We start from the raw sequence: 23,679 nt of genomic DNA, 5'->3' as shown, positions 1-23,679 counted from the left end.
AGGTCACAATGGGGACATTAAAGCTTCCTTGCAAGATTTGAGGTGCACTCCTGCAGTAACCACACATTCCTGGAGACCATTGCATGTAGATGGTGCCCAGGTATGCCCAATTACTTACATTTTATGTGGTGTTCCAAAGTAATTAAAAAGTGGATTACTTTAGAAATAGCATTGCCTCAAGCCCATCAGGATGTTTTTTTAGGCAGTAGTCTCACCATTACAAAGGGCATTTGTGATCTGAATTGCAGCTACATTAAATACATTATTAAATATACAAAGCATCATGCAACTCTAGTTATCCCCAGAATGACTCACTCCTGGTGTACAGTGATTTAGCCAGAGGAGAAGGGTATTGGAGGAGGAAGGTGCAAACATTCTTTACAGGTCATTACTGTAGCTACCACATCAATCCTCTCTCCAAGCCACTCTCTCCTTCCCTGTCTTCATGGAATCACTTGGGTTGGAAGGAACCTCTCTGGAAGTGTTGCCATGAACTCACTCCACAGACAAATAAAAATACTCCCCTTACTTGGGAAGCTTCCAACAACATAAATGCTTACAGTGGGACCACATGGGTGAGGGAAGGTGGGTGTACCTGCTGTCCCCTGTGAAAAGGGACATTGGCAGAGCCACTCCAGCAGCATCCACATCTCTGATCCTGCCCAGGGCTGGGAGCTGTGGCCTCGTGGCCGGGATTCTCCTCTCTGCAGAGAGCAGCCCAAGTGCACCAGCCTCCCTCGCTCTAAGAAGGTATTTGGCAGGATTTGACAGTTGAGCATAATTCCAGATGAAACACGCCAGATTGAAGGATTTCTGCATAATTAGGGATATAATACTGTATTTAAGAATCTCCCAAATACCCGCAGTTAACAGAGGGCAGCGTGCTCGGCAGAAACCCATCTCCTGTCACCAGGGAATAAAGCTGGCACTAAGTGCATGCAGATCTTCACTTTCTCTAATACCTCAGCAGCCCAAATGCAACAGCCAAAAAAAGTCCTTTCCAGAATGGGCCTGAGTCCACAGGAGATCTCCAGGACTGGATGCCCCAGCTTAGAGGCATCCAGTGTTCCCAAAACAACAAAGTGGCTGTGCTGGTATCCAGGCTTTGGGAAAGTTTCTATAGCAACAGGACACAAAATTTAGGTATTTACATGACACAGCTAATTTACACCATCACAGCTGTGTTTAAGCCATTGAGGCTGAGGGAAAAACCTGAAAAACGAAGATGCCGTTCCCCATCAGAGGAGTTTTTCCCTTTGTTTCATCCCCCAAACAGTTTTTAAGTCTCAGATTTTGTGCTGATGGGTCACTTTTCTGTTACATCTTCCAAGGCCCATCCCTGGGTAGATGCTTTCATTATACTCCAGCTGTTGAAAGGCCATAGAATCCCAATTTTTCCAGCGTTAAGAAAGATATAGTCCAGTCAGTACTCTTCTCAAAACAGCAGGTGCAAATATATTGGAGGAACAGGAAAGCTATACATGCACATTTTCTAAGTACATATCCAGATTTTCTGCAAAGCTGCCAGGCTGCAGTGGACAGCACCATCATCAGCTCTTCCTCCATGGACCACCGTGGTACATGGGGAGCTGCAGGGTGGGCAGATCTCTGCACTGAGACCAGGAACACACTGAACAGCAGCTCTGTGCCATGAGGTCACAGATTTAAGGCTGCTGGGGACTTCCTGTGTGTTTTCTCACCAGCCCACAGACACGTCCCTGCAATGAGCTCATCCTCACACCACTGCAGAGGACACAGCTGCTATGCCTAGCAGAAATCCCAGGACAGAAGTGTCACCTCAACAGGCCGATCTCAATGCTCAGAATAAATGCAAAACCTTCCTGCCACTCCAGTCCCACGCTGCAGCAGCCACTCCTCAGCTCCTTCTGCCCCTGGACTGGCAGCCTCTGCTTTTCCAGAGGGATGAGTGCACAAGAGTGTGCTGCCCTCACACAACATACCACCACTATGGAAACACTGGGCTGAAATTGGAGGCTCTGCTGTCACTGATGTTTGCAGCCCTGCAGGCTTCTGCCCCAGCACATTGCCTGTCCCCTGTCCCCAAGCCCTGGGGTGACAGAGCAGATTTATGGGCCCAGAAATGTGATGCTCATCTGTGTCATGGGATGGAGAAAATGGCAGCTGTGAAGTTCAGTGTGTCATTAGGACAGCTATGGCTTTTCCCAAGACAATATTGCTGCCCAGCTGCTGTCACAGCTTCTCTCCCTACACTTTCACCTTCCTTGGACTTTTGCAAATTAGGAGTTTCACTTCAGTTTTGAACTAGCAAAAGTTTCAAAGCAAATGAGATGACCATTCAGTGTTTTCTCTCACCTTTCTTACAGGTGAAGAGCTCCTAAAGGACAGGGCCACAAAGCCTTCTTCCCACTGCAACCTCATACCCCCTCCCTGAAAACATTTGCTGGAAGGCAGTTAAAACTTAAAAAAAAAAAAATAAAATGGTGAAAAGGACAGGCAAGGAAGGGGAAGCATGGGGATTGAGCAGACAGCAGATTAATAGCCTGGCATTTATGGCAGTTTAATAGTAGAGCTGTCACAATAGGAGAGATTTACTAATTGCAGAGTCATTTGCCATGGATTCCCATCAAGCTGCCATTTAAATCGCTGTGCAGTTTTTAAGATGGCTTTTGAAACGGAGGAAGGGGGGAGAAGAGACAACACCCACAGTCTTTATGAAGCTAAATTTAGGAAAGTATTGTGTTTTCACAGAGATGACCAAGTCAATAAGGAAGCAAGGAAGGAGCCAGCAATGCTGCAAGCCCCAAGGAGCTGGGAGGAAGGGGGCAGATATTTGTGCCTGAGCCCTGCCATGCAATAAGCAGGTCTTACATCTGAGGACAAGGCTCTGACCTCAAACTAAGCCCTGGAGAGTTTTACATAGGTTTAACTAGTGACCTACTAATACCTCCAACATCTCCCCAGGCACTGAGCTATACCTCCAACATGTCTTTTTTCAGAATTATTCAGCACTGGGTTTAGGGACAAAAGAAGAGTAGCAATCTCTTGGGTCTGTCAGCAGGGAGGATCAAGTTGGTCCTTCTTCTACTGACTTCAAAGTGAGCAGTAAGCTCCTAATTTGTACTCATCACACAGAGCCTCAACCTGAGGCATGCACAGCTATTTTTGTCAGGGCAACCTGGCGACAGCATGCTGCAGTGCTCTGCATGCCACCTCCATAACTTGGCTCTTCTCCATCAGGTCCCTGAAGCCACCAGTGCCAGGCCAGGGAGTGATTCACAGAGCTGTGAGTCCTGCTAGACTCACAACACCAGGTTTGTAGGAAAATTAAACAGGTTGAAAAATTTTTCCAGCTAAATCCTCAAGCGACAGTTGTTACCTGGTGAAAATACCTCATTCCAGTCAAATCTGATGTTCCTCAGCCTTGACTAGGAAGTTTCCAGCACAGCCTGGAGAGAATTAAAAACAACCCAAGTGCAAGCAAGAGACCTGGTGAATAAGGGAACCACATAATGGAAGATGGTTCTCAATCAGGCAATAGAGCCTGGAGCTTTCTATACTAGAAGGGCACCCTTACCTTTTGGGAAAGAAAAAGGGTTCTCAGCACTCTCAGGAGCAGTTCTGCATCCAGCAGTCCTTTGCCCCACACTCCCACCCTCCCCAGCATCACTCTCTGGACTCATTTCCCCCAGAATAAAAGGGGGCAGCTCATCTTTGCACCTTAGTCCTTTCACCTACAGAGGCACAGTACACTACCACCATCACCAGAATGCCAAGAGAACTTCAGGCCACTTGTGGGCTCCACTTGGTGCCACAGGAGAAGTGGGGGAGAAGCATTTTGGGGACCCAGGGTAGTGATGCCAGCCCATCTCAACCAGCAGTACAAGGGAAGCCATACCTTCTCTGTCACACATGTTCTCATAGCTCAGCTGAGAGGCTAGAACAAAAGGCTGGCTTATTCCTCTTTTCCTTTAGGGAAATAGACCACTCTTAGAAGTTCAGCTGAGACTTTGCAGATCATCAACAATTAGCAGCCTACAAGGGTGCATGGTTGAGGCTTTTGTGGCATTTCAATTCTGCTGTCATTTAAGAACCACTCATGACTCAGGCTTCCCTCCCACATGCTGTGGCCCAGCACTCCTGATCTTTTTCATCCATTTGGATCCATTGGTACAGAAGATAAAAATGTGTTAAACAAGACTGCTTTGCCATTGCACCTGCAACTAATCTGACACACCAAGAGCATGATTTGAGCAGGTATTACATCTTGTCCTGGTCTCTACACTGTTGTTCAAATACATTTGCAGAAAGGATGCTGTATTAAGGCAGCATAAAGCTCTTCCTATAATTTCTCTGAGGGCAGGACAAGGCAGCACCAGCCCCCATCCGGCACCAGCATCCAACTCTCGCTGCAGCTATTTCTAAATGGTTTTGGCCTACCAGGAACACATTTAGACACAGATGAGAAGTGTTACAAAGAGTTTTCTTCTCAAAGGAACAATCAATTCCCATTTTACATTTAGCAGAGATAAGATGGTTGAAGCATAATTGATTTTGTTTTACGAGATGCTATACAATGAGCATCCTTAAACAGAATTCAGTTATAATGAACATACAGTATAAGATGAGTCTTCACTGAGGCAAATGTCATTGCCTAGGGACAAGTTCAGATCTAAGTAACATCAGATTCATTACTCTGCATCTTAGATGAGGCTCTTCAGTCATGTTAAGTCAAACGTACCAACATTTATGTTCCCCATGCATTCTCATCAAGATGAGGACAATGTTTACCACCAGCTCCCTTGCTAATTCAATGTCTCCCACTGCACCTGTTTCACTTTGGAAAGCCCTTTTCTGTCTGTGTGTTCCTGTCAACTCATCTGTGGTACTTGGGAAATCTCTCCTCAGGCTTTGCAGTGACATTTGGATCAATGGGAGAAGTTAGGGCCACTTCTCTTTGTTTCTGCACAGCAGCCTGAAGAGCCAGCCCAGTGCCCAGATTTTGGGATCCTTCTCACACTGCTCCAGTTTGGAGGCCACAGCTGCCAGCCCCACCACCAGTCCCTCCTACATCACCATAGGCACCCACCTGCTCTGGGAGGGAGCTTTTGCTTCTTTAGACAGGTGCACCCCATCACCCTTGGCCCCAGGATTTGGCTCTGCTCCAGGAGCTATGGGGACACATCTTCCCACCCCCACCAGTACAGCCCACCCCAAGCACTGTTTTGTCTGCCACCAGACACCACCTCTCTATGGACTACCTGCCCAAGGAGTTAAGTCACCCAGCCAAAGAGCTGGAGAGCAAACACAATCAACCACTGCAAGAAGCTTATTTTTTTTTTTTTCCCTGTGAAAATGCTGGGCTCAGGTAGGGACAAAAGAGGATTAAAGAAGTTGTTTGATGTAAAAAAGTGAGTGGTGGGGAAGTAAACTTGGAAAGTCCCATTTAAAGCAACTCCCAAGACTGATGAGGCAAAAATTAAGAGGCAAATATGAAGACTAAGAAGTAAAATATAGAAAATTACTAAGTGGAAATACACACAAAAACTGAGAGGTTTTTGCAGTATGCTTTTTCTTTAATGTTAGTTTTCTGCCCCTATTCCCTCCCCAACCCATATTCCATGTCTGAGCTTCAGGCTTCCTTTTGTTGTGCATGGAGCAGGGAAATGAGGGAAGCAAAGAGGAGGCTGGTCTGAAGTCTGTAGAGCCTAAGATGCTCCAGCAATATTCTACTGAGTTCAGCCATCACATATTAATACAAGCTGTGCCTGATCAGAAACTGAGTAATTAAAACAGCCTAAAAGGTTAATGGCATGCACCACCTACCATCACCTCATTAGAGGAGAATCTGTAATCCAGACACCAGTGTTGCACCTGATTAGTGCAGACTCACAGAGTGATAGATGGCAGAGCTGACTCTGAACCTGACAAAGCTGGTCCCCCGTCACAGAAGAGATTGCCAGCATGGCTTGGGTGATGGCATGGCTCTGCCTTCAGTTTTACAACTCCAATTTTTATTCCCAGGAAAGAACTGGAGGAGAGGGCCAAAAATGCCACACTATTCCCATACCCGAGGAGAAATTCCAGAGAATGCAGTGTTGTCCATTCATCATAACTTTACTGCTGGACTTCATAGCATCAATGAAACTCAGAAAACTCAGGTGAAGATTGTGTGGTCTTACCTAAAAATTGCACAGGTCATACTTTTATTGATTGCCACACTTCAAACTGTCCAGTAGAGTTGTGCCATGGATTTCTATTTTGACACAAACCAGCCTAAATAACACCCATTAAAGGTTTCCTCCTGATGACTCCTTATCCAGAACATCAAAGCAAAAACCCTCCCCAGTGCAGCAAGTACCTGTGCAGTAAGTACATTACAGTTCAGCTACATTTCAGAAGGATAACACTGCTTCCAAACATTTCACCATGTTCAAAGATTGTTCAGTTAGAAATAATTTAAAAAAAAAAAAAAAAAAAAAAAAGGGAAAAGTGAAGGAAAATGTCAACCCCACTAAGCCTAATAGGTTGGCACTGGTTTTCCAACTGCTGAAATGAGCAACTGAGAAACCTGTGCTTCCTTGGCAAGGAGACTAAAACAGCCAAGAGGAAAAGCTGTTGACAAGGAAATGGTTTTGGATTGTACCTTGCAGCTGGGAGGAAAGCTGAAGTAAAGCAGTCCAGCCTTGCCAGTTGTTTCTCTGCCACGCAGCTCCAAAAAAATCCTCCAACTTTAAAGAAAATGGAAAAATCCCTTGAGGAAGAGAAGCTCCCAAGCTACAGAATGGCAAAGCTAGCATGAGTCAGACACTAATCTCCCAAGGACAAGATGTTTCTGCTGTGCTTCAGCTGCCTTTTAGAACTTTGATCTAATTGAACTCTCAGTGTGGGAAGCAGGGACTACCTTCCACCACGGCGCTGCACGGCCCTGGGACACTGGCTGACCACACCTTTCCCTGTGGCAGGGTGAAAACCAGCTGAAGCGAGCAGCACTCTATCCTTTGTCCTGGGGATGGTCTACAAATCCCCTCAACTTGAGACTGAGGGCAGCAGACAGCTTGGATGGCATCTCTTACCTCCACAGACCCTTCTTAAGAAGCACTTGGGAGCCTGGATGCCAATCCACGTAACAGATATCTGTAGTTGTGGACTGAGAGTGATGGCAGTGCAGGCAGGGAAGGATGACCTGTGGGTTTTCTTCAGACAGACAATAAGCTCAGAGACATGACAGAGTTTTGGGCCATTTCAAATTTTCAGTTTCAAATTACTTCATGGCTCTGACAAACTTGCTTCAGCATCCAGGATGTGTTTGCAGCCCAGATACTCAACACTGACTTTGTCTCCAGTCTAGGATCAGGGACCTCAGTGTCTTCTGTGTGGGCACCCATATTTTAGATCTGCTCTTGATCAGATGAAGAACAAAAGACTCTCCCATCCCAGGATACTCTACAGGGAGCCAGAGCAGCTCAGAGGGAGATAAGAGGCTCAGTCTCAGCAAGAAGGACTTCCAAAAACTACCTGCACTGTGTTACACTTCAGTCTCTAGGCAGGATACCAGAGGGAGTGGCTGAACTTATACAAGTCATTATTTTCCACTGGAACTGACAGAGATGCTACAAGATTTTCTCCTCCCACCACTCTAAATCTAGAATTTCTTTAAAAGCCTTAAACCCTGCATTTCTGCATTACCTAGAAGTGAAAAGAAACCACCAACAGGTGACCAGGAGGCAGTCTCCCACTATGATGATTCCAGCTCCTTCCAGGCAGCATCACAGAAGATAGGCTCAAAATTTGCCAGTATTATTGGCCTGCTAATTGTCTGCTCAGAAAATGTGTTCATTAGCAATGGCACCTCCACTATTTTAACTGCAAACAGGACCTGTGATCTGCATTTATGCTATTTGCAGAGTTCAGAGCAGGCAATGCTAGTGAAGCTGCCTCCATGCATTATTGCCAGCACTGCTTGAGCCACAGTGCTGCTGCTAATTAGCAATCAATTCATGTTTTCAGTTCTAACATCAATATTAAAATGAAGCTTTTATTAACATCATAGAGAGACCACCCATAAGTGTAACACAGGTACTGGTGACCTTTCTAAGCAACTAGAGAAGGGTCACAAGACATATTCCTGTCTCATCTATATATTCCCTCAGGTAATATGGTGCTGAAGGGCACATTCAGAGGGATGGAGTCACATTTGTGCCGACAGCCCAGCAACTGCTCAGGCTGCCACCAGTGCCAAGGGCAAGGCCAGTCCCGCTGTCCCGTGCTGGGGCCATGAGCTGGAGGAGCTCTCGAGCCATGAGCCAGTTCTGCCCTCTTGCGATGACAGCCAGGCTGCCAGAAATTCACCTCGTTCACACACACACACACCATACACTTATCATTTATTCACTGCATTTTCCAACAGACAGAAGCTGTTGGATGACGGTAGCATTTAGCAGATTCCTCTACAGCAATTCCTCCTCCTCTGTGGGAGCAGCCCAGACCTCAGGTTTGCTCCACGCTTTGCCAGAGGGATTTAGCCCCGTGTCTGGCAGTGCCCAGAGCTCTGCCCTTGCCTCAGGCTGCAGCACTGCAGACACAGACAGGGCTGCCTGTAGGAGCATGCTGGACATGCACACAAGCCTCTAATAACCTGGGTATGCATACAGGCTCTTCAGCTCGACTAATCTTTAAAAAAGGCTGGAGAAACCTGTCCCTACCATCATGTCCTCATCCTTCCTTACTGCTCACCAAAGCCAAGCCAGCTCCACAATGTATTCCTGCATGTTCCATCCACAGGCAGGGGCTGGCTGGAAAATAAATACAAGAAAGCCATTCATCTCATCACCTGCAGAATCTCATTCTCCCTTCCAAAAAGAAGCATCAGTTGTTTCAGAGGCTGCTACATCAGGGCTGAGCCTAAGGCTGCAAGGTAGAGCAGCGCTGTGCTCCAGCCTCAGCTGCAATGCGTGGAGCTCCACGAGAGAGCAGCATGTCCCTGCAGTTGGACTCCACACCTCTGAAAATGGCTAACAGAGCTGCAGGAGGACAACGGGGACAGAAAAGGATGCAGGTTAATATTTTTATTCTTACACACACGTATATACAGGGTCACAACAAGACCCTTTCCTTTCTGCAAGAAAGCTGCTGCTGCGATGCACAGTTTGTATTTTTCTTGCTTTGTTGCCTCTGTAAGCTGACCTACGACAGTAAATAACTGCTAGACAGTTTAAAAATACATTATTTTAAAAGCCCAAACAACAAAAACAAACACCACCCCAAAACCAAACAAAACCACCCGATGTCAGGGGGAATTAGGCTTCAGAAGAGGTTTCAACCCAGTTACACTGGGCTTTTCAGGATTCACAAGTATTGAAGCCAGGAGGGCCTGACTTGGCCACCATAGTAACTTGCTGATAATACAGTCAAGTGCATCAGAAGCACAGGATACCCTTTAGCGTCTCTTTTCCCAGCATTTCGACAGAAATGAGATCCTCTTTTAACATTTGCCTTTGCTGCTCCCCTCGTGCAAACTCAGCAAGACACAAAATTCATGTGCTAACTTGAATTAAGTCTCACAAAGAGTAAAGAAAGGGAAAAAATATATCTCAGCCCCTAAAAACAGGAGTATTTGAAGGCACAGAGCAGCCAACCACAAGGTGATGGGGTGTGGGTTAAGACAGTTCACGTGAGCTTTTTGCACTGGTATTCATAATGTAAGGAGATTACACACCATTATTTCCACTGAGTTATACACCCAGGACAGCTCAATCAGATCCCTACGAGGTCAGCACCCGTTCATTTTATGGTCATGGATGTAGAAAAGGCCCTCACACAGTCACAGCAGCAAAGCTTTTCAGACTTCAGTAGGAAACAGTGGAATGGGAACTGCAGAGTGCCACAGCGGGGAAGAGAACAACACAGCACAAAGCAGGAGCAGAACAGGTTATTCATTGTCAAAATAATACTATCAAGAATATTTACTTGGGATATCTTGGGAAATGAACAGGGATATTTTATAAAAGACCTTTCATCTCTAGTTGAGCACTAAAGTGGAATATAGCAGAAAGCTGCAATGTGTCTGCCTGGGAGCTTGGGGATAACACAAAATCCCCACCAGCAGTTGTTGCACCACCAAAGGAATGTGGGAGAAACTGGTAAAACATTTAAGTGCTACCAAAATATTTATACACATATATATTCCTACATATGTCTCTCCATAGAAGCTTGTTACATATGTCCCTGTCACATTATGTCATCACTGCATGTCATAAAAAATGACAAGGAAGGATTTAAGCAAGGGTTTGGAAGTTCTGTCAGGGATGAGGATAATCAGGGATGCCCTCATGAGTGCTATGAGGGAAAAGAAAGGAAACAGCAATATCTGAAGCAAAAAGAAATAAAACTAATTAATATCGGCACTTGCCCTTCACAATGTTGTTTCCAAAAGTGTGGAAAAAAAACCAACCCCAAGGAGATCACCTGCTACAGGAATTACACTTTGGAGCAGAAAATTATTTCCAGCTAGGCTGTTTCCCAGGGCTAATTTGTAGAACAACCACTCTAAGGCTGCACAGTCCCACACTGTTGGGGCTTGGCCCAGAGTCCTGCTAGCGATGGCCATAGAGAAGTGTAGGCATTCTCTGAGAAGAGCATTTTGGTCATTGCCCACATACTTTTTGTCAGCTTCTGTGTTCTGATAGCTAACACACAGATGTTTAGTTTGCTTGGTTGTTTTATTCTGTGGTGTTCACTAATCACACCCAGTGGTGGAAGGGCTCCCCTCTACATTCCCCTCCCAGATATACCAGGCATAGATGGAGCAAGAACTCAGAGTGACAGATGATGACTTGCCTGCTGCCCCAGCCCCTAAAGATACACACACACACTGAGTAGAGCTGCTCCATGAATTAGCACTGAATCTCAGATCTGTCAAACTCAATGAATGCTGATTGATATAACCTTTTAATTAGTGGATCTTTTTGGGAAAAGAAAGGAAAATTGTAACACTGGCCAAACTACTGCAATGGTTGATGTGGACTGAGGGGTCAGTTTCCCATGTCCCCTCACTCCCAAAGCCTTTAATCTACATTTTCTGATTTCAGCCACAGTAGTTTAAAAAAATCCAGTAAACCCAACTGTGCCACCTCATTCCATCAAAACTTCTCTCCCACAGCAACCAGTTGAAAGGCTGGTTGATGCTACAGGAGAATCTTACAGATCAAAGCACACCAAGTCTGCTTAGACACTGCTGCTGTCCAAAAGGCTTGTCTGGATAGCTCCTGATTAGCTCCAAGTCCAGCACAGGTCAACAGCAGATGAAAGGCAGCCATTTAGCACCAAACTGCTACAAGACTGCACTCCCCAGCTTCTGACCCAGCCCTTGCTCCAAGCCTCTTTTCTTGCTTCCCAGAAATCTGGATGTCAGCAGGTCAAGGGCAACAGTGTTGTCTCCAGTTGGGACTCACCCATATTGGACATCCTACAGCTTTCTTCCTATGACACACAAGCTCAGCTAGTTCCACATCGTTAAGGCTAATTTTTCATTTATTATTATTATTAATAATAAAAAAGTGGTTAACATTTGCAGGATTCCTGTTGGTCACCCTGCAGCCACTGAACACACACACACACACCAGCATCAGCTCCCAACCCCAAGCACCGAGCAGACAAGTTGCTCTTGGTAGCCTCACTTCCCTTCCTGGGGGACAGAAATGAAAACCACAGTGGTGCAATAGCTTAACCCCCGTCAGTCCAGAGCCAGCATTAACACAAGCCAGCACAGACATCATGATCACAGCATCTTACAGGATTTTTGTTTCCCTACTAACAACAACATAATGGAAAATTCCAGTGATATTTAAGGATTTCCCCTTACCTACATACTCTAACTCTGATATCCAAGTAGAAATAGGGGACACAAAAATCCATCAAGGAACCCCTTTCTGACTTGAAAAATATAAGAACTGTAGAGATTTTTCAATGCAAATTCTGTTCCTGCAGAGGCCCACAGTCAGGAACCTCAATAAGAGCCAGGCACACACTGTGACATTGTGTAGGTGCTCCATGGAGGGACGTTTCCCTCATTAGGGAGATCACAGTCTCCCATGGGCTTTGGCATCCTCCAGAGTACATTCCTCTGGAGCATCACTCTCCTGGATGGCAGCAACACACCACAATTTAACCCCTGTGATGCAAAGATCAGGTATAAAAGCCTGAAGATTTCTGACCTGCCCAGGCAATTTGTACATGAAGCTGAACTACTCAGTGAAGAAATTCAACTCACTCACAGCCCTGCAACTCCACCACGAAGAATAAACCACAGACACAGAGGCAGCAAGCACTGCTGGCAAGGCATGGGAGGTTTGCTATGAAAGCAGACAAAGGTACATTGATCTTCTACAACAGTCTTATTTAGGAGATGTCTGGGAAATCAAAGGTCCATAGGAAAGCAGAAAGTTGTAATTAGCTGGATAACAGAAAGCAGTATGCAGTAATTAGCTGGATAACATACTCATACACACAACTTGGGAACAAAAAAGCAAATGATAAAGTTGTAATTGCCAGAAAATATGGATAGAAGAAAAAAAAATTAAAATACATCACTACACTTTGGCCAGATGCATCAGAAAGTAAAAAGGCTCTTAACTTGTACAGATTTTGAAAGAAGTAAAAAGTTTGCTGTCTTTAGGGGATCTAGATTTGGATGCACTGGGTTACTAAATATGATTTCTATTGTATATCACTGCTGCATATTTGGATTCTGTGGCTTCTTGAAGGTGAACAGTTTTCTCAATAAGCAATATGCAAAAGGCTTAGAAAACTACACCTTCAGCTGAGGCTCAGCAACACAATACCTGTTAGAACAGTGACCTAAGCCTCTGATCTCTCTGTCAATCCAAACTTCTCTGATACTCACAAGGAAACATTTCCCTAGCCCTGTCCCTGCCTCCCACCCAGAGGATGGGGATGACTGCAGTCCCTTCTGCAGCAGTGCTCTATCCCCAGCCAATTCTTCTGTCAGGAAGAGGATGGGAACATGGAAAGCCTACAAAATTTAAGTAGTAAAACATCCAGATGAAAAGCTTATTCAGTACATTAAAACATAATCATGGCCAGTTAGGAAGTTAAAGCATATGGATCGTAATTTTAGATCTCTAGAAGGCAGAGCCGTGGGTTTGGCTTTCAGCACAGCACATGGCTGCTGTCCATAAGGAGGACAGCACAGACACCTTTATGGAAGGATAGAGGAACATCCTAAGGTATTTGGCAGGAGCAGCTACTTCCAGTTATTTTGCTAAAACCTGCATAGTTTACGTCACCTGTAAGTGCAATTCTTAAGGTTGCTTTCCTCAGCCTTAAGAGCAGCAGGAATCAAAGACTTAAAAGAAAACGGAAAGAGCAACAGAAAACAGCCCACTGCTCACCACTGCACTGACTCATGCAGAGATTAGATACCAGGAGCAGTCTGCAACCCTAGTCAAGCAGAACATAAAGTCCTGCTGTTCCAGGAAAAAATAAAGCCAAATAAAATAATTATTTCTCAGGGTGACTCAAGTTCTCCCAACAAGCACCCACCTCACCAACCACTTGGTCACTTCAGAAGAAGCCAATGTGCCATCATGCCCACAGCACGCCACCATCTCCAAACTGCTCCAGGTGTGCCCAAGGAGACACTGTGTTTTTCCACAAAGTCTCAGCTTTTGCAGCATGCTAAATTTAACTGTGCTGCTGCCTTCAAAGCATCTAATCAAGACCATCACACTTCTGATACCCTTAGTCATCAACAAATAAGGCTTAAACCCACTACTTTTTAACAGGCAAGACCCAGATCTGGTTATAGGAATAAGCCTCCAAAGGCAATCAGCCTTGTAATTAAAAGCCCATAACTGGGGAAGAGGACAGACATGCCACCTCTTTTTCCCCATTCCATCTCAAACCCAGGAACGCAGAGGCAGCCAGGGGATCGTGGAGGTTGTGTTCAGTTATTGAAATATCAGCTGCAAGATCTGCAGACGAGCTTAATCACAGACCTCAGACATGCATCTTACAACCCACCCTGCTCCCTCATAGGGAGATTTGAAACAAAACAAAACAAATGATGAAAGGTTAATTAAGCCACAAAACAAATGAAGAGCCCAGTACAATTACCTCGGAGTGCCCTCCACCAGAGGAAGGTCTGCAAGAAGTGCATGCTCTTTTTCCTCAGTCCTGGAGGAGGTGGCAGCATTAGCAGGACCAGGGCTGTTCCACAGCTCGCTCACAGCCACTCCAGCATCCCCAACCTCCTTCCAGCCCCAGCAGCACCTCGGACCAGCCTGCGCAAAGTGCACCTGGTCTGCTCTGCTAATCACTGAGGGGGAGTCTGGGACTTCTCTCTCTCATGCTCTCTCCCTCTCCAAATAAGCAATTAGCATGAATAATTACAGCTGTGATAATAATACCCAGCCACCTTTGAGCAAGAGGGAGAAGACTGTAATTAACTCTTTCTCAGGGATCAGAGGAAGTTGAAATAGCACGAGCCTAATTATCTTCTTCTGGGATGCCTCCTGGCTACTGAGAAGCTCTGGAATGTGTGGGAGGCAGGGGTCAAGTAGCATCCTTTTGGAAGTCTCTCCATCCAACCCAATTTTACATGTCTGCTACCCAAGTGATCATTAGATGGGCAAATGTACACAAGGGAGAAGAGAACCCACAGTTTTCCTACACTGTGCTAATCAGCAAGAAGCTGTCCATTCAAAGACTGCCTGCAGCATTATCCCATGATGAATCTTTGGCCACTGAGGACTTGGGAGCAGTTCCCCTCCTGGGGCATACATTGGGGTAATGTGTGGCTCCTTCCATGCATAAAGCAGAGCCACACCAGCTCTCAGGAGAACTGACCCCAGGCTGGAGAGGGCACCAATGACCAGACAGGCTCCCACTATAAAATCAGCACAAAGGCACTCCCACCCCAGAGTTTTTCTCTTGTTCCATCCCCCAGGTCACAAAGCTAAGAGGAAAACACATAAACGATGTAGGTAAGGGCTCCAGATCAGCTCAGGAGGGAAACTGGGCTGAGCACATTTAAAATGTCTTTGCACTGAACTTGTCTTTGCCCCCTTCCCAAAGCCTCTCCTGGCAGGCAGGTGGGACAGGCACACGTGCATGTCTTGCTCCCCGTCCCTTCCAAGAAGCAAAACAGTACAAGCATCACCCCTAAAGGAGTTCTGGTGAGTTCAGGGAAAACAATAAATGGTGGCCCTCTGCAGTAACTGCCCCAAATTGCCCAAGGCTCTGGGTTAGATAGCTGCTGTAACATACCCTCTTCATGTTACTAAAAATGTGATAAATCGAGTTATTACACAATCCTGTCATGCTTTATTGCTACTGCAGTATCTAGAGATGTTATTAGAGTGCTGCAGTAGAGCAGCTGCCCTCCAAACACTCCAGTCTCTTATGAAAAGAGCACAGGTTTTGTTAACATCTCCTCTTGTACTCCATTGACCTGAAATATTTAAGAGTGGAAAAATTAACGTATTTATGAACCCTTATCACTAGCCTTAGAAAAACTGCTGGAATGTTTATGTCTCTGAGCATTTAAGCATTCATTTTCATATTATGAAGATTCTACATAATTGTTTTATTTATGAAGTCAAGGTGCTCAGGGCACTGTAGAATATAATCAAGCATATTAAAAAACCAACATAATATAAATAAAATCATTTCAGTTATTGAATGATTTTGTGAAACTTTACCAAGATGTTGTATATAATATGTATTTTAACTTTCTTTACTTCAGCTACTCTTTTACTACAGAGCTACCTTCTATTTTGCTAATTTCTTGAAACTGAAAAAGTAAACATATTCCTATAAATTGTGTGAATCCCACAAGCTATTATGTATATTAGTTTCCCTGTAACATGAATTGTTCCATGAGCACTAAATAGACTAAGCAGTGGAATAAATTTAAGGTTATATATTAAGACCCATACCCTAAAATGGTAATTATTAATAAATAACATGATAAATATGGCTCAATCATTATGATACTGGGGTCTTAAAATGCTGTTTTGTTGTGAAAAAACTATACCTGGTGTACCCACACTTACAGTGTGACCCAACGTAATTTCAAGAGCTGCTTAAGTTTGAAAAAGAAATGCACATTTAGGGCTTGACATTTAATTTTACTATGACCTAATTGCCAGGGCAGCCAGTCCAGCCTGTGCTCTGGATTCTTTCCAGCTTATGTGTTACCCTCAGAATCTCTGACCCAGCAGGCTATTAATGTGCTATTAATGGACACTGGAGGTGGAGGCACACACAAGGATTCTCCCATTGGAAATGTCTTTCCTGCAAGCTGGATGTGCCCCCAGAGACAGGGAGGGCCTCAGTGACACTGCACAACACAACGGTGACACCCCCATCATGCTGTGGAGGGAGCCAGGACCCACAGGGATCCACTGCTGCAGGAGCACTCGCCTGACACAACACCTGGAGATGCTCGAGGTCTTGGATCTGCCTGGGAAAGCTTTGTGAGGAGGGCATGTGAGCAGAGGACAGGAGCACCCACAGAGAGCACAGGCAGTCCCAGAGGGATTTGCACAGATCTACAGCAAGGTACAGACTTGGGAAGTCAACTGAGATATGCCCAATAGATCTGTAAGGGATGACAAATTCCAAAGTTATAACCTATGGGGAAACTGCAGCACAGACACTCAGTGACAGTAAATTGGTCTGCAAGCAGAAGCCTCAGCTGTAAAAACAGAGACAGTGGGACATCAGAGGCTGTTTAGAGGTCTGGGGCTTTGTGGCTCCATCATCTGTCTCCAAGTCTTAAAGGTGCTTTTTGATCCACAACTTTTGGTTACTACTGTTCTCCCTAAAGAGGAGTGAGCGATGCAGCCTGTTGTAGGCTGCTCTACACACTTACGTGCCAGCTGCCTCCAGGTGTTACATCACTAAAATTTCCAATGTTTTCAATTAACATTTAGCAAAGCCATTAGTCATGTTGTCTTTCCAACAAATTTCTCTCCCTGGCTTCCTTCCACATTATTGTAAGTTTCCATTTAATTTATGGGCCCTAATAAAACATAAGGAAAGCAAGTGTAATGCTTCATCAGTTTCCTAAGCTTTTCCAACATCTTTGGTGGGGAGGGCAGTTGGTACTTCACTGTTTTATGTCTCTGAGGGAAGAGTGGCTCATCTAGCAGCAGACAGGGAGTTTGCAGCAGGGCAGAGGACAGACTCACACCCTCTGAGTTACATCTGGTACATGTGCAGGGTGGGGACACGATCCAGCCCTGCTGCACCGGGATGCGCCTGCCTGCCCCTCGGCTGAGCCTCCCACGCATCCCATGGCTGTGCAAGGCGCTTGCCACAGAGGCACGAGATGAAAGGAAAAGGATGCAAACATCAGAGGAAGGGGAGAGACTGTGTCATAAAGAAAACACAACTAATTCCTTGGTAATTATTCAGACCCCAGGCTTGGCCTTATCCAGCAGCTTCACACAGGAAGCACAGCCAAGGAAAGCTGGGGAAGGAAGAAGGTTCTTTCCAGCACTGGGGGTTCCTGCTAGCCCTACATCACCACCAGTTGCACATGATCCATGGCTTTGGTGCCCTAAAGAACAGGTTCAGGCATTCCAAGTTCTCAGCTCACCCATTTTGAAACACAACCCCAGTAACAACCACAGCACCCACTGGGCCCAAATTCACCCTATGCCTGGCCACACACATCCAGTGTGTGATCACAGACCAGCACACTCAGGGTCACCCCATACCTGCCCCATAATGGGCACAGGCTACTGCCACGTGCAGAGACCTGACAAACTTTGCACAAATGACCAGAGACAGCAAATCAAGGCAATGAGCAACACCCCCAAAAACAAAAGGCTGAAAAAGCAACGCTTGGATGATTACAAAAACTTGAACTGAAAGCTGTTCAAAAGGCATCCAAAAGAGAAAGGGAAGAGGGCTGCCGAGGCTGACTCCCCAGATAAAGTCTCCCTGCTGACAAGTTCGCCTCCAGTTTGCAATTCTTGTGTCTGGCTGCACACAGAGTCGATGCCAGCCCCGTCTGACGTCTCCCCTCAAGTATCTGCTGGAGTGAGAGGCCATACTTGGAGGGACAGAGCACTCAGGGGCAGCTGTCCCACTGCTCCCACTGACTTGGGCAGTGCAGGAGCTGGGACTGATGGCCACCATGGGCTGAGGCCCCGTCCGTTCCCAGCAGTGCCACAGGACGAGCAGCAGCCCCGGAGCTGCCGGGCTCTTTAAGTGCTGCAGCCTGGACAGCCTGGCTCTGAGCTTCAAGGTGATGTGAGAAGCTTGAAGGAAGAAGCAAAGAACTGTGAATCTCAGCAGAAATGGGGGTTGTGCTATTATACCCCAGTATCTAGGGAGAAGACTAAATAATTAATCACAAAAGCAACTGAGTGTTAACGAGCCGCACAGGATCAAACCGCATGGAAGATGCAAAGCCCCCAACCCTCTTCAGTGTGCTGACAAGCCTCATTTTAATAACTTGACTACCAAAGCTGAGAGGATAGGCCACAAATAAATAAATTTATCCCAATATCCCCTTTGGGCTTCTACTGGGGATCATCTTGACACCTTTGCCACCAAAGGAGCCAGTTCAGAGCATGTTTTACAGGGGGAAGTCCTGAAAGAGAAAAGTGTCCCAGGCTTTGGGTGGTCTTTGCAGAGGCCTTCTGCACATGCCACCCCACTCCCTCTGCAGCTTTAAGGAAAGGGGGGGATATACATTTCAAATAGGAAAAGCAAACATAATGCTGCTTCAGTGCCATTCCTAAACAGCAGAGTCTGAAAGTGCAGAACTGAGCAGCAGCATCCAGGAACTGTCAGGGACGACACGAGACAGGAAGGGAAATACACGGACATGCCTTTCTTGGATGCTCTGTCTAGTCAACCATACTGAGGACAGATCATAGAATCACTGAAATTGTGTATTGCCCTGCACACAGAATATCCCTGTGCAGACTACAGGGCTGTCATGTACTACTAATACTAGGACACAACTAGTAAAACACAATTTAGACAGTACCAGCATTAAATCACTTTCCTTCCTGGCCCATCACACTAGACCCTGCACAGATCTCTGCTACTGCAGATTGTGATGGAGATCTTTAGTACTAACATTTGCATCACAGTCCCTTGCATCAGGCTTTCTCCATCCTACAGTGAGAAAAGGCTGTGCCAAGTAGGGTTAAAGACCATGGCAGATTCCATTGTGCCAACAGCTACAGCAAAACAAATTCTGAATAATTTGTATTCTACTTAAACAGCACCATGGTTTCCAAAAGGGCTTGAGAAGTTAAACAAACTGGCAGGCAATAGGCAGGGTTCTGCAATCCATCACTCAGATGCTACAATCTGATAGGAAATAAGGGTCCTGCTTAATGGTCCAGAAGGAATGTATAGAACTTAGGGGTATTCACACACTCAGTGCAGCACACATGCACACACCACCTTCAGGGATCCTCTACAGGAGCTTGTTTGGGCTCTAATATCTTTATCCTGTGAAGTCTGAATAGGTTGGTTCCATATCAATATCACAACTCTGATTAAATTAAGGAAAGTCATAATCTAAAACAATAAGCACAATTGGTGCATTTCCAGCATCCAAATGTAAACCTATGGGCACCAAAAGAATTTTAATTCTGTGTTTTATCTGAAAAACACTAGAGACTATGGAATTACTTCATCTGCCCACATCTCTTACTAGGACTGGGAGAGAACAGAGTGAATTTTGTAGGCTTGTCCACCAAGGTATGCCACAAGACATCAGCAAGGTCAAGATTTCCAGGGACAAGAGCCCCACAAATAGGACACATTTGCAATTATAAAGGCCAACCTCATAGCACAGGTGGGGGCAGAGAACTGAGACTTGGTCAGCAATTCAGAATTTACTGAGGCACTCACTGGCTTGGGGAGGCTTTGCTGCAACACTTTAATGATACATGGGCTGAATATTTTGCGTTTCTGTGCATAAAACCTCACTCAGCTGGAATGAGGTTGCATCCCTTGTGGGTCATCATTTACATCAAAATCTCCCCCGCTTCTCAGCAGGACTTTCATGTCCCCCCAGCATTTTGAAGGCAGAGGCATATCTGTGTGTGGGGATGGATGCATCATTTTTAAACATTCATTGAGCTGGAAGTGTGGAAGATGCCAGCATACGAAGGGTTCAACTGATGTGTAAATGCAGCTCTTTGAAAAGAAGGAATTGAACACCAAAACTGGTTCAGTGCAGCTAAATTGGTCCCCTAAGGGCCAGTGGTAACAGAAACCTTCAGCCCAAATAAGAACAAGTGAAATATTCAGCAAACAGCATTTGATGTTTATGTGCAGGAAGAAAAAAAAAAAAGTGGTGCAACTGTTGAAAAAAGAAAATATCGTGATACCCCAAACCACATTAAAAGGAGAAGATAAAGGGTTTTTGGGAAAATGCTTTGGGTGTGGCAGAGTTCTGGCAGGCCAGTGCTGGAAGCATCCCAAGACCATGGGTGAAGTGAGCAATGGAGGTTGTGCCACTGGTCCCAACACAACAACCCACTGCTCCCTCCAGGCACTACAGCTCTAAATCCCATTCCCTGTGGCAGTGATGGGGAGACAGCACAGGTCTGAAATGGGTCCCCAAGGAATGAACACAGAGGATATCCAGGCTCTGACCCATGTATGAGTAGGACATGCATGAACAAACTTCCTTCTGTGACACAAGCCATCTCTGGAGGCCTTCAGCTTTGGTGGCATTTAAAGGCTGATGATATCCTCCTGTCCTTGGGTTGAACTTCACCTGATGCCTCAGAGTAGGAACAGGACACAGCTCATTGGCTGTGTCCCCATGGACTGAAAGCATGAGCCCAATGTGCAGTTAATCCATCTGTATTAATCACAGCAATATGGATATGCTGAAGGGTCAGGGCTTGTGCAGGGTTTACTTCACTCCCTGAGGTTCCCAAAATCAGGGTGCACCTGCCAGTGAGGCTTTAACCATCAGCATATCTCCTGTGCTGCTGGCAACCTGAAGTCAGCCTGCTCCACTGTGCCAAATGATAGCACCTCAGCCAGACAGACAGACAAAGCCTGAACTTGCTCAACAAGAGCTCAGTTCTTGACCATTTTCCAATACAAATATATTAAAAACAGCACAATCATTTAAATTTCCCTGTGAGGGATGCTAGAATTGCTTTTTGTTGTTCAAATCAGTCAGTTTTATTTCCTCCCTATATTTCTTCCTGTTTTCTTCTCAGAAAGGAATGTATAAAGGAAAGTATGTGAGTGGTCTAGTGCCTGAATTTCTTGAGTCATTTTAATTATCTATTATTATGCTCATTGCTTGAAGACAAAACTGTAAGCAATTCTTTCCAGGAAGGGAGTTCATCAGAAAACATGACAATAGATTCAAAGAAAGAAAATGCATAAGAAGTGAACTGCTCAGGGAAGCAACACTTGCTTTACAGGTGCAACACAGACAGCATATTATTACTATTTAAATTCCTTGCTTTCTGAAAACGTCTCATCTTTATGACCATTCAGCTACATACCATAGAAACAAAAAGGAGTTATTTCTTCCTGCTTTACCAATCAAGGATGATTTTGTCAAAAAAAGACCTTGGCAATACCTCTGGAATTTAAGACCACAGGTATTGTTAATATATGGCAAGAGCAGCTGGTAAACTAACTGGACATTATTTTATTTTCCAGTGGGATTACTGAACAGATATTGGAAAAAACAGTGCTTACCCTTGGAGCCCTCGCTTAAAAGCAGAGGAAGAATTATTTCAGGAAGAGAGACCTGTGTTATTGAATTCATATATCTGTGCTTTTCTTGTTGCACTGGCAGTGAATCCAAGTGGGAAAGTATTTCTTTGTCTTGCAAAACCAGAACTTCGTTTGTTGTTCTATGATGATGCAGAAGCTGTACATGCCATAGCTGATAACCTAAAATAACCTGAGATGTCAATTCCAACTGCAGATCTAAATCAGGCACATCAGGGATCTGAGCTGGGATCTCTCTCCTCATGTGAATATCCTGACCACCCAGTCATTACCTATTTCTCATGAAAATGTCTCTTTATTCAGACTGTGGTTACAAAGCTCATCCTGGACTCTCAAAGGAGTTTCTAATGACAGGTATATCAAAACTCTCCAGATCTCATGCATCTCTGAGTTCTGACTCTCCCTTTTGATTAAAAAACTCCTACCTACCTTCATTTCTTAGACCACTTATGTGGTTGCAATAGAGTTGGGAAGGAAGTAGGTGGAAAGACTTGGCCTTCCTCACTGCCAGAGGTATCAGCTACATTCCTAATTTCCCAAAACTTGTAAAGATATGCAAATGTATTTTAAGCAAAACAAAATATAAGCAAGCAGAGGGGGGAGGGGACAAACCCCAAGAGTAATGTGCAAAGCCTTGAAGTGAAAAAAGCTGAGATTTCTTCTTGGTTACATGCCAGCTGAGAAAAGGCTACATCTTCTCACAGACAGCACTGAATCTCTGCTAACTTCATATGTTGTCTGAGGTAACTTGGTGAAAATTATGTTCACACAAAAATACCTCAGCAACTGTTGGTTTGTAATCACTTTTATTCTCTAATTGGCATTTGGCCCCAGTGCAACGCATGCTGATCTCTCCAAGCAGCACAGACACAGCAACAGCATGAACAACCCACTGCAGGATTCTGGACAAATGCCCAAAGCATTCATTTTCTGCTCAGGCCTGTTGTCTCAGTGTCTCAGTGGAAAAAAGAGTGTGTATGAGGAGAAAACATTATCTCATGACTGTTCTGCTATACTCCAATGCACCCAGATGAGAAGGGTCATATAGGTTACAAAGACAGACCATTTATTTTAAAAATAGTTTCCTTTTGGTTTGTGTTTCCTGAAATATATTGCAAAAAAGGAAACACAGACATATGTCTTGAGGATTGATATATCATGTGGCAATTTTGTAGAGAGCAAAGCCCTTCCCTTGTGCCCTCCCCACAGTCAGTTATCAAGCCCTGAATTACACACTGCTGTTGATTTCCATGGCTTTGTATGATTAATCTGGCTGTACTCTATAAAGCAAAAAGAGCAATTGGAACAGAGAGGAAAGGAAATCGCTCACAAAAAAACTAGGTTACAATAACCCTCAGGAGCTGAGTGAAACCAAGAAGAGGAGAAGAGTTCAGCACTGGGCTGCCAGCCTGGGCAAGGACACAACCCTAACTCCAGCGTGTCAGACCCACTGAGCCTCAAATGCACAACACAGCACATGTAGAGAAAAGCTTTTATAGACTCATATAAAAAGAAAGCAATGGATTTTTTTTTTTTTTCCCCAAGGACTTAGAGCCTAGGAGGAGGCACACAGTGCTATTTTCTTTACCCTGAGTACAGTGAGGTGTAAGTAGCTCAAGCAACGCAGCAAAAAGTGAATAGAGGAATCCAGTTCAGACGCCCTCCCAACACATTCTGCAATGAGACAAATCACTCCTTTTAACTGAGCCAAATGAGCCAGCACAGTGTATCCAAGAGGGAACAGAAAGCTGGGGAAGCACTTCTTGTTATTAGCTAACAGTTGCATTAAGAGAACAGCTGGTGGCCACCAGATTTGTTGAAAGTAATTGAAAAATTACCGTAATTTCAGCCTACAGCAAAAGTCAGTGTTGTTTGCTTTCTGTTTGTATCTCCAACTCAAAGAAACATCTTTCTTGGCCAGACTACAAATAT

At 45.0% G+C, this 23,679-nt stretch overlaps 1 protein-coding gene across 6 annotated transcripts in view; it reads right to left on the bottom strand.

The window, feature by feature from the left end:
- The window catches only part of GRIP2 (glutamate receptor interacting protein 2), a 257,026-nt gene that overhangs the window by 91,722 nt on the left and 141,625 nt on the right, over positions 1-23,679 (bottom strand). The window contains exon 1 of one of the 6 annotated variants that reach the window (XM_021531524.4): positions 14,116-14,290. The exons of the other annotated variants lie outside the window; for them this stretch is intronic. Coding sequence (XP_021387199.2) covers positions 14,116-14,194 — 79 coding nt within the window. The 5' untranslated portion in view covers positions 14,195-14,290. Of the gene's footprint in view, positions 1-14,115; positions 14,291-23,679 lie in introns of those variants that run through there. 6 annotated transcript variants of the gene reach the window in all.

The sequence above is a fragment of the Lonchura striata genome, chromosome 12, assembly GCF_050655825.1.
Source record: "Lonchura striata isolate lonStrDom1 chromosome 12, ASM5065582v1, whole genome shotgun sequence".
Classification (NCBI taxonomy): Eukaryota; Metazoa; Chordata; class Aves; order Passeriformes; family Estrildidae; genus Lonchura; species Lonchura striata.
Note: the sequence above shows the minus strand (reverse complement) of the source record. Positions and strands in the feature narration are given on the sequence as shown.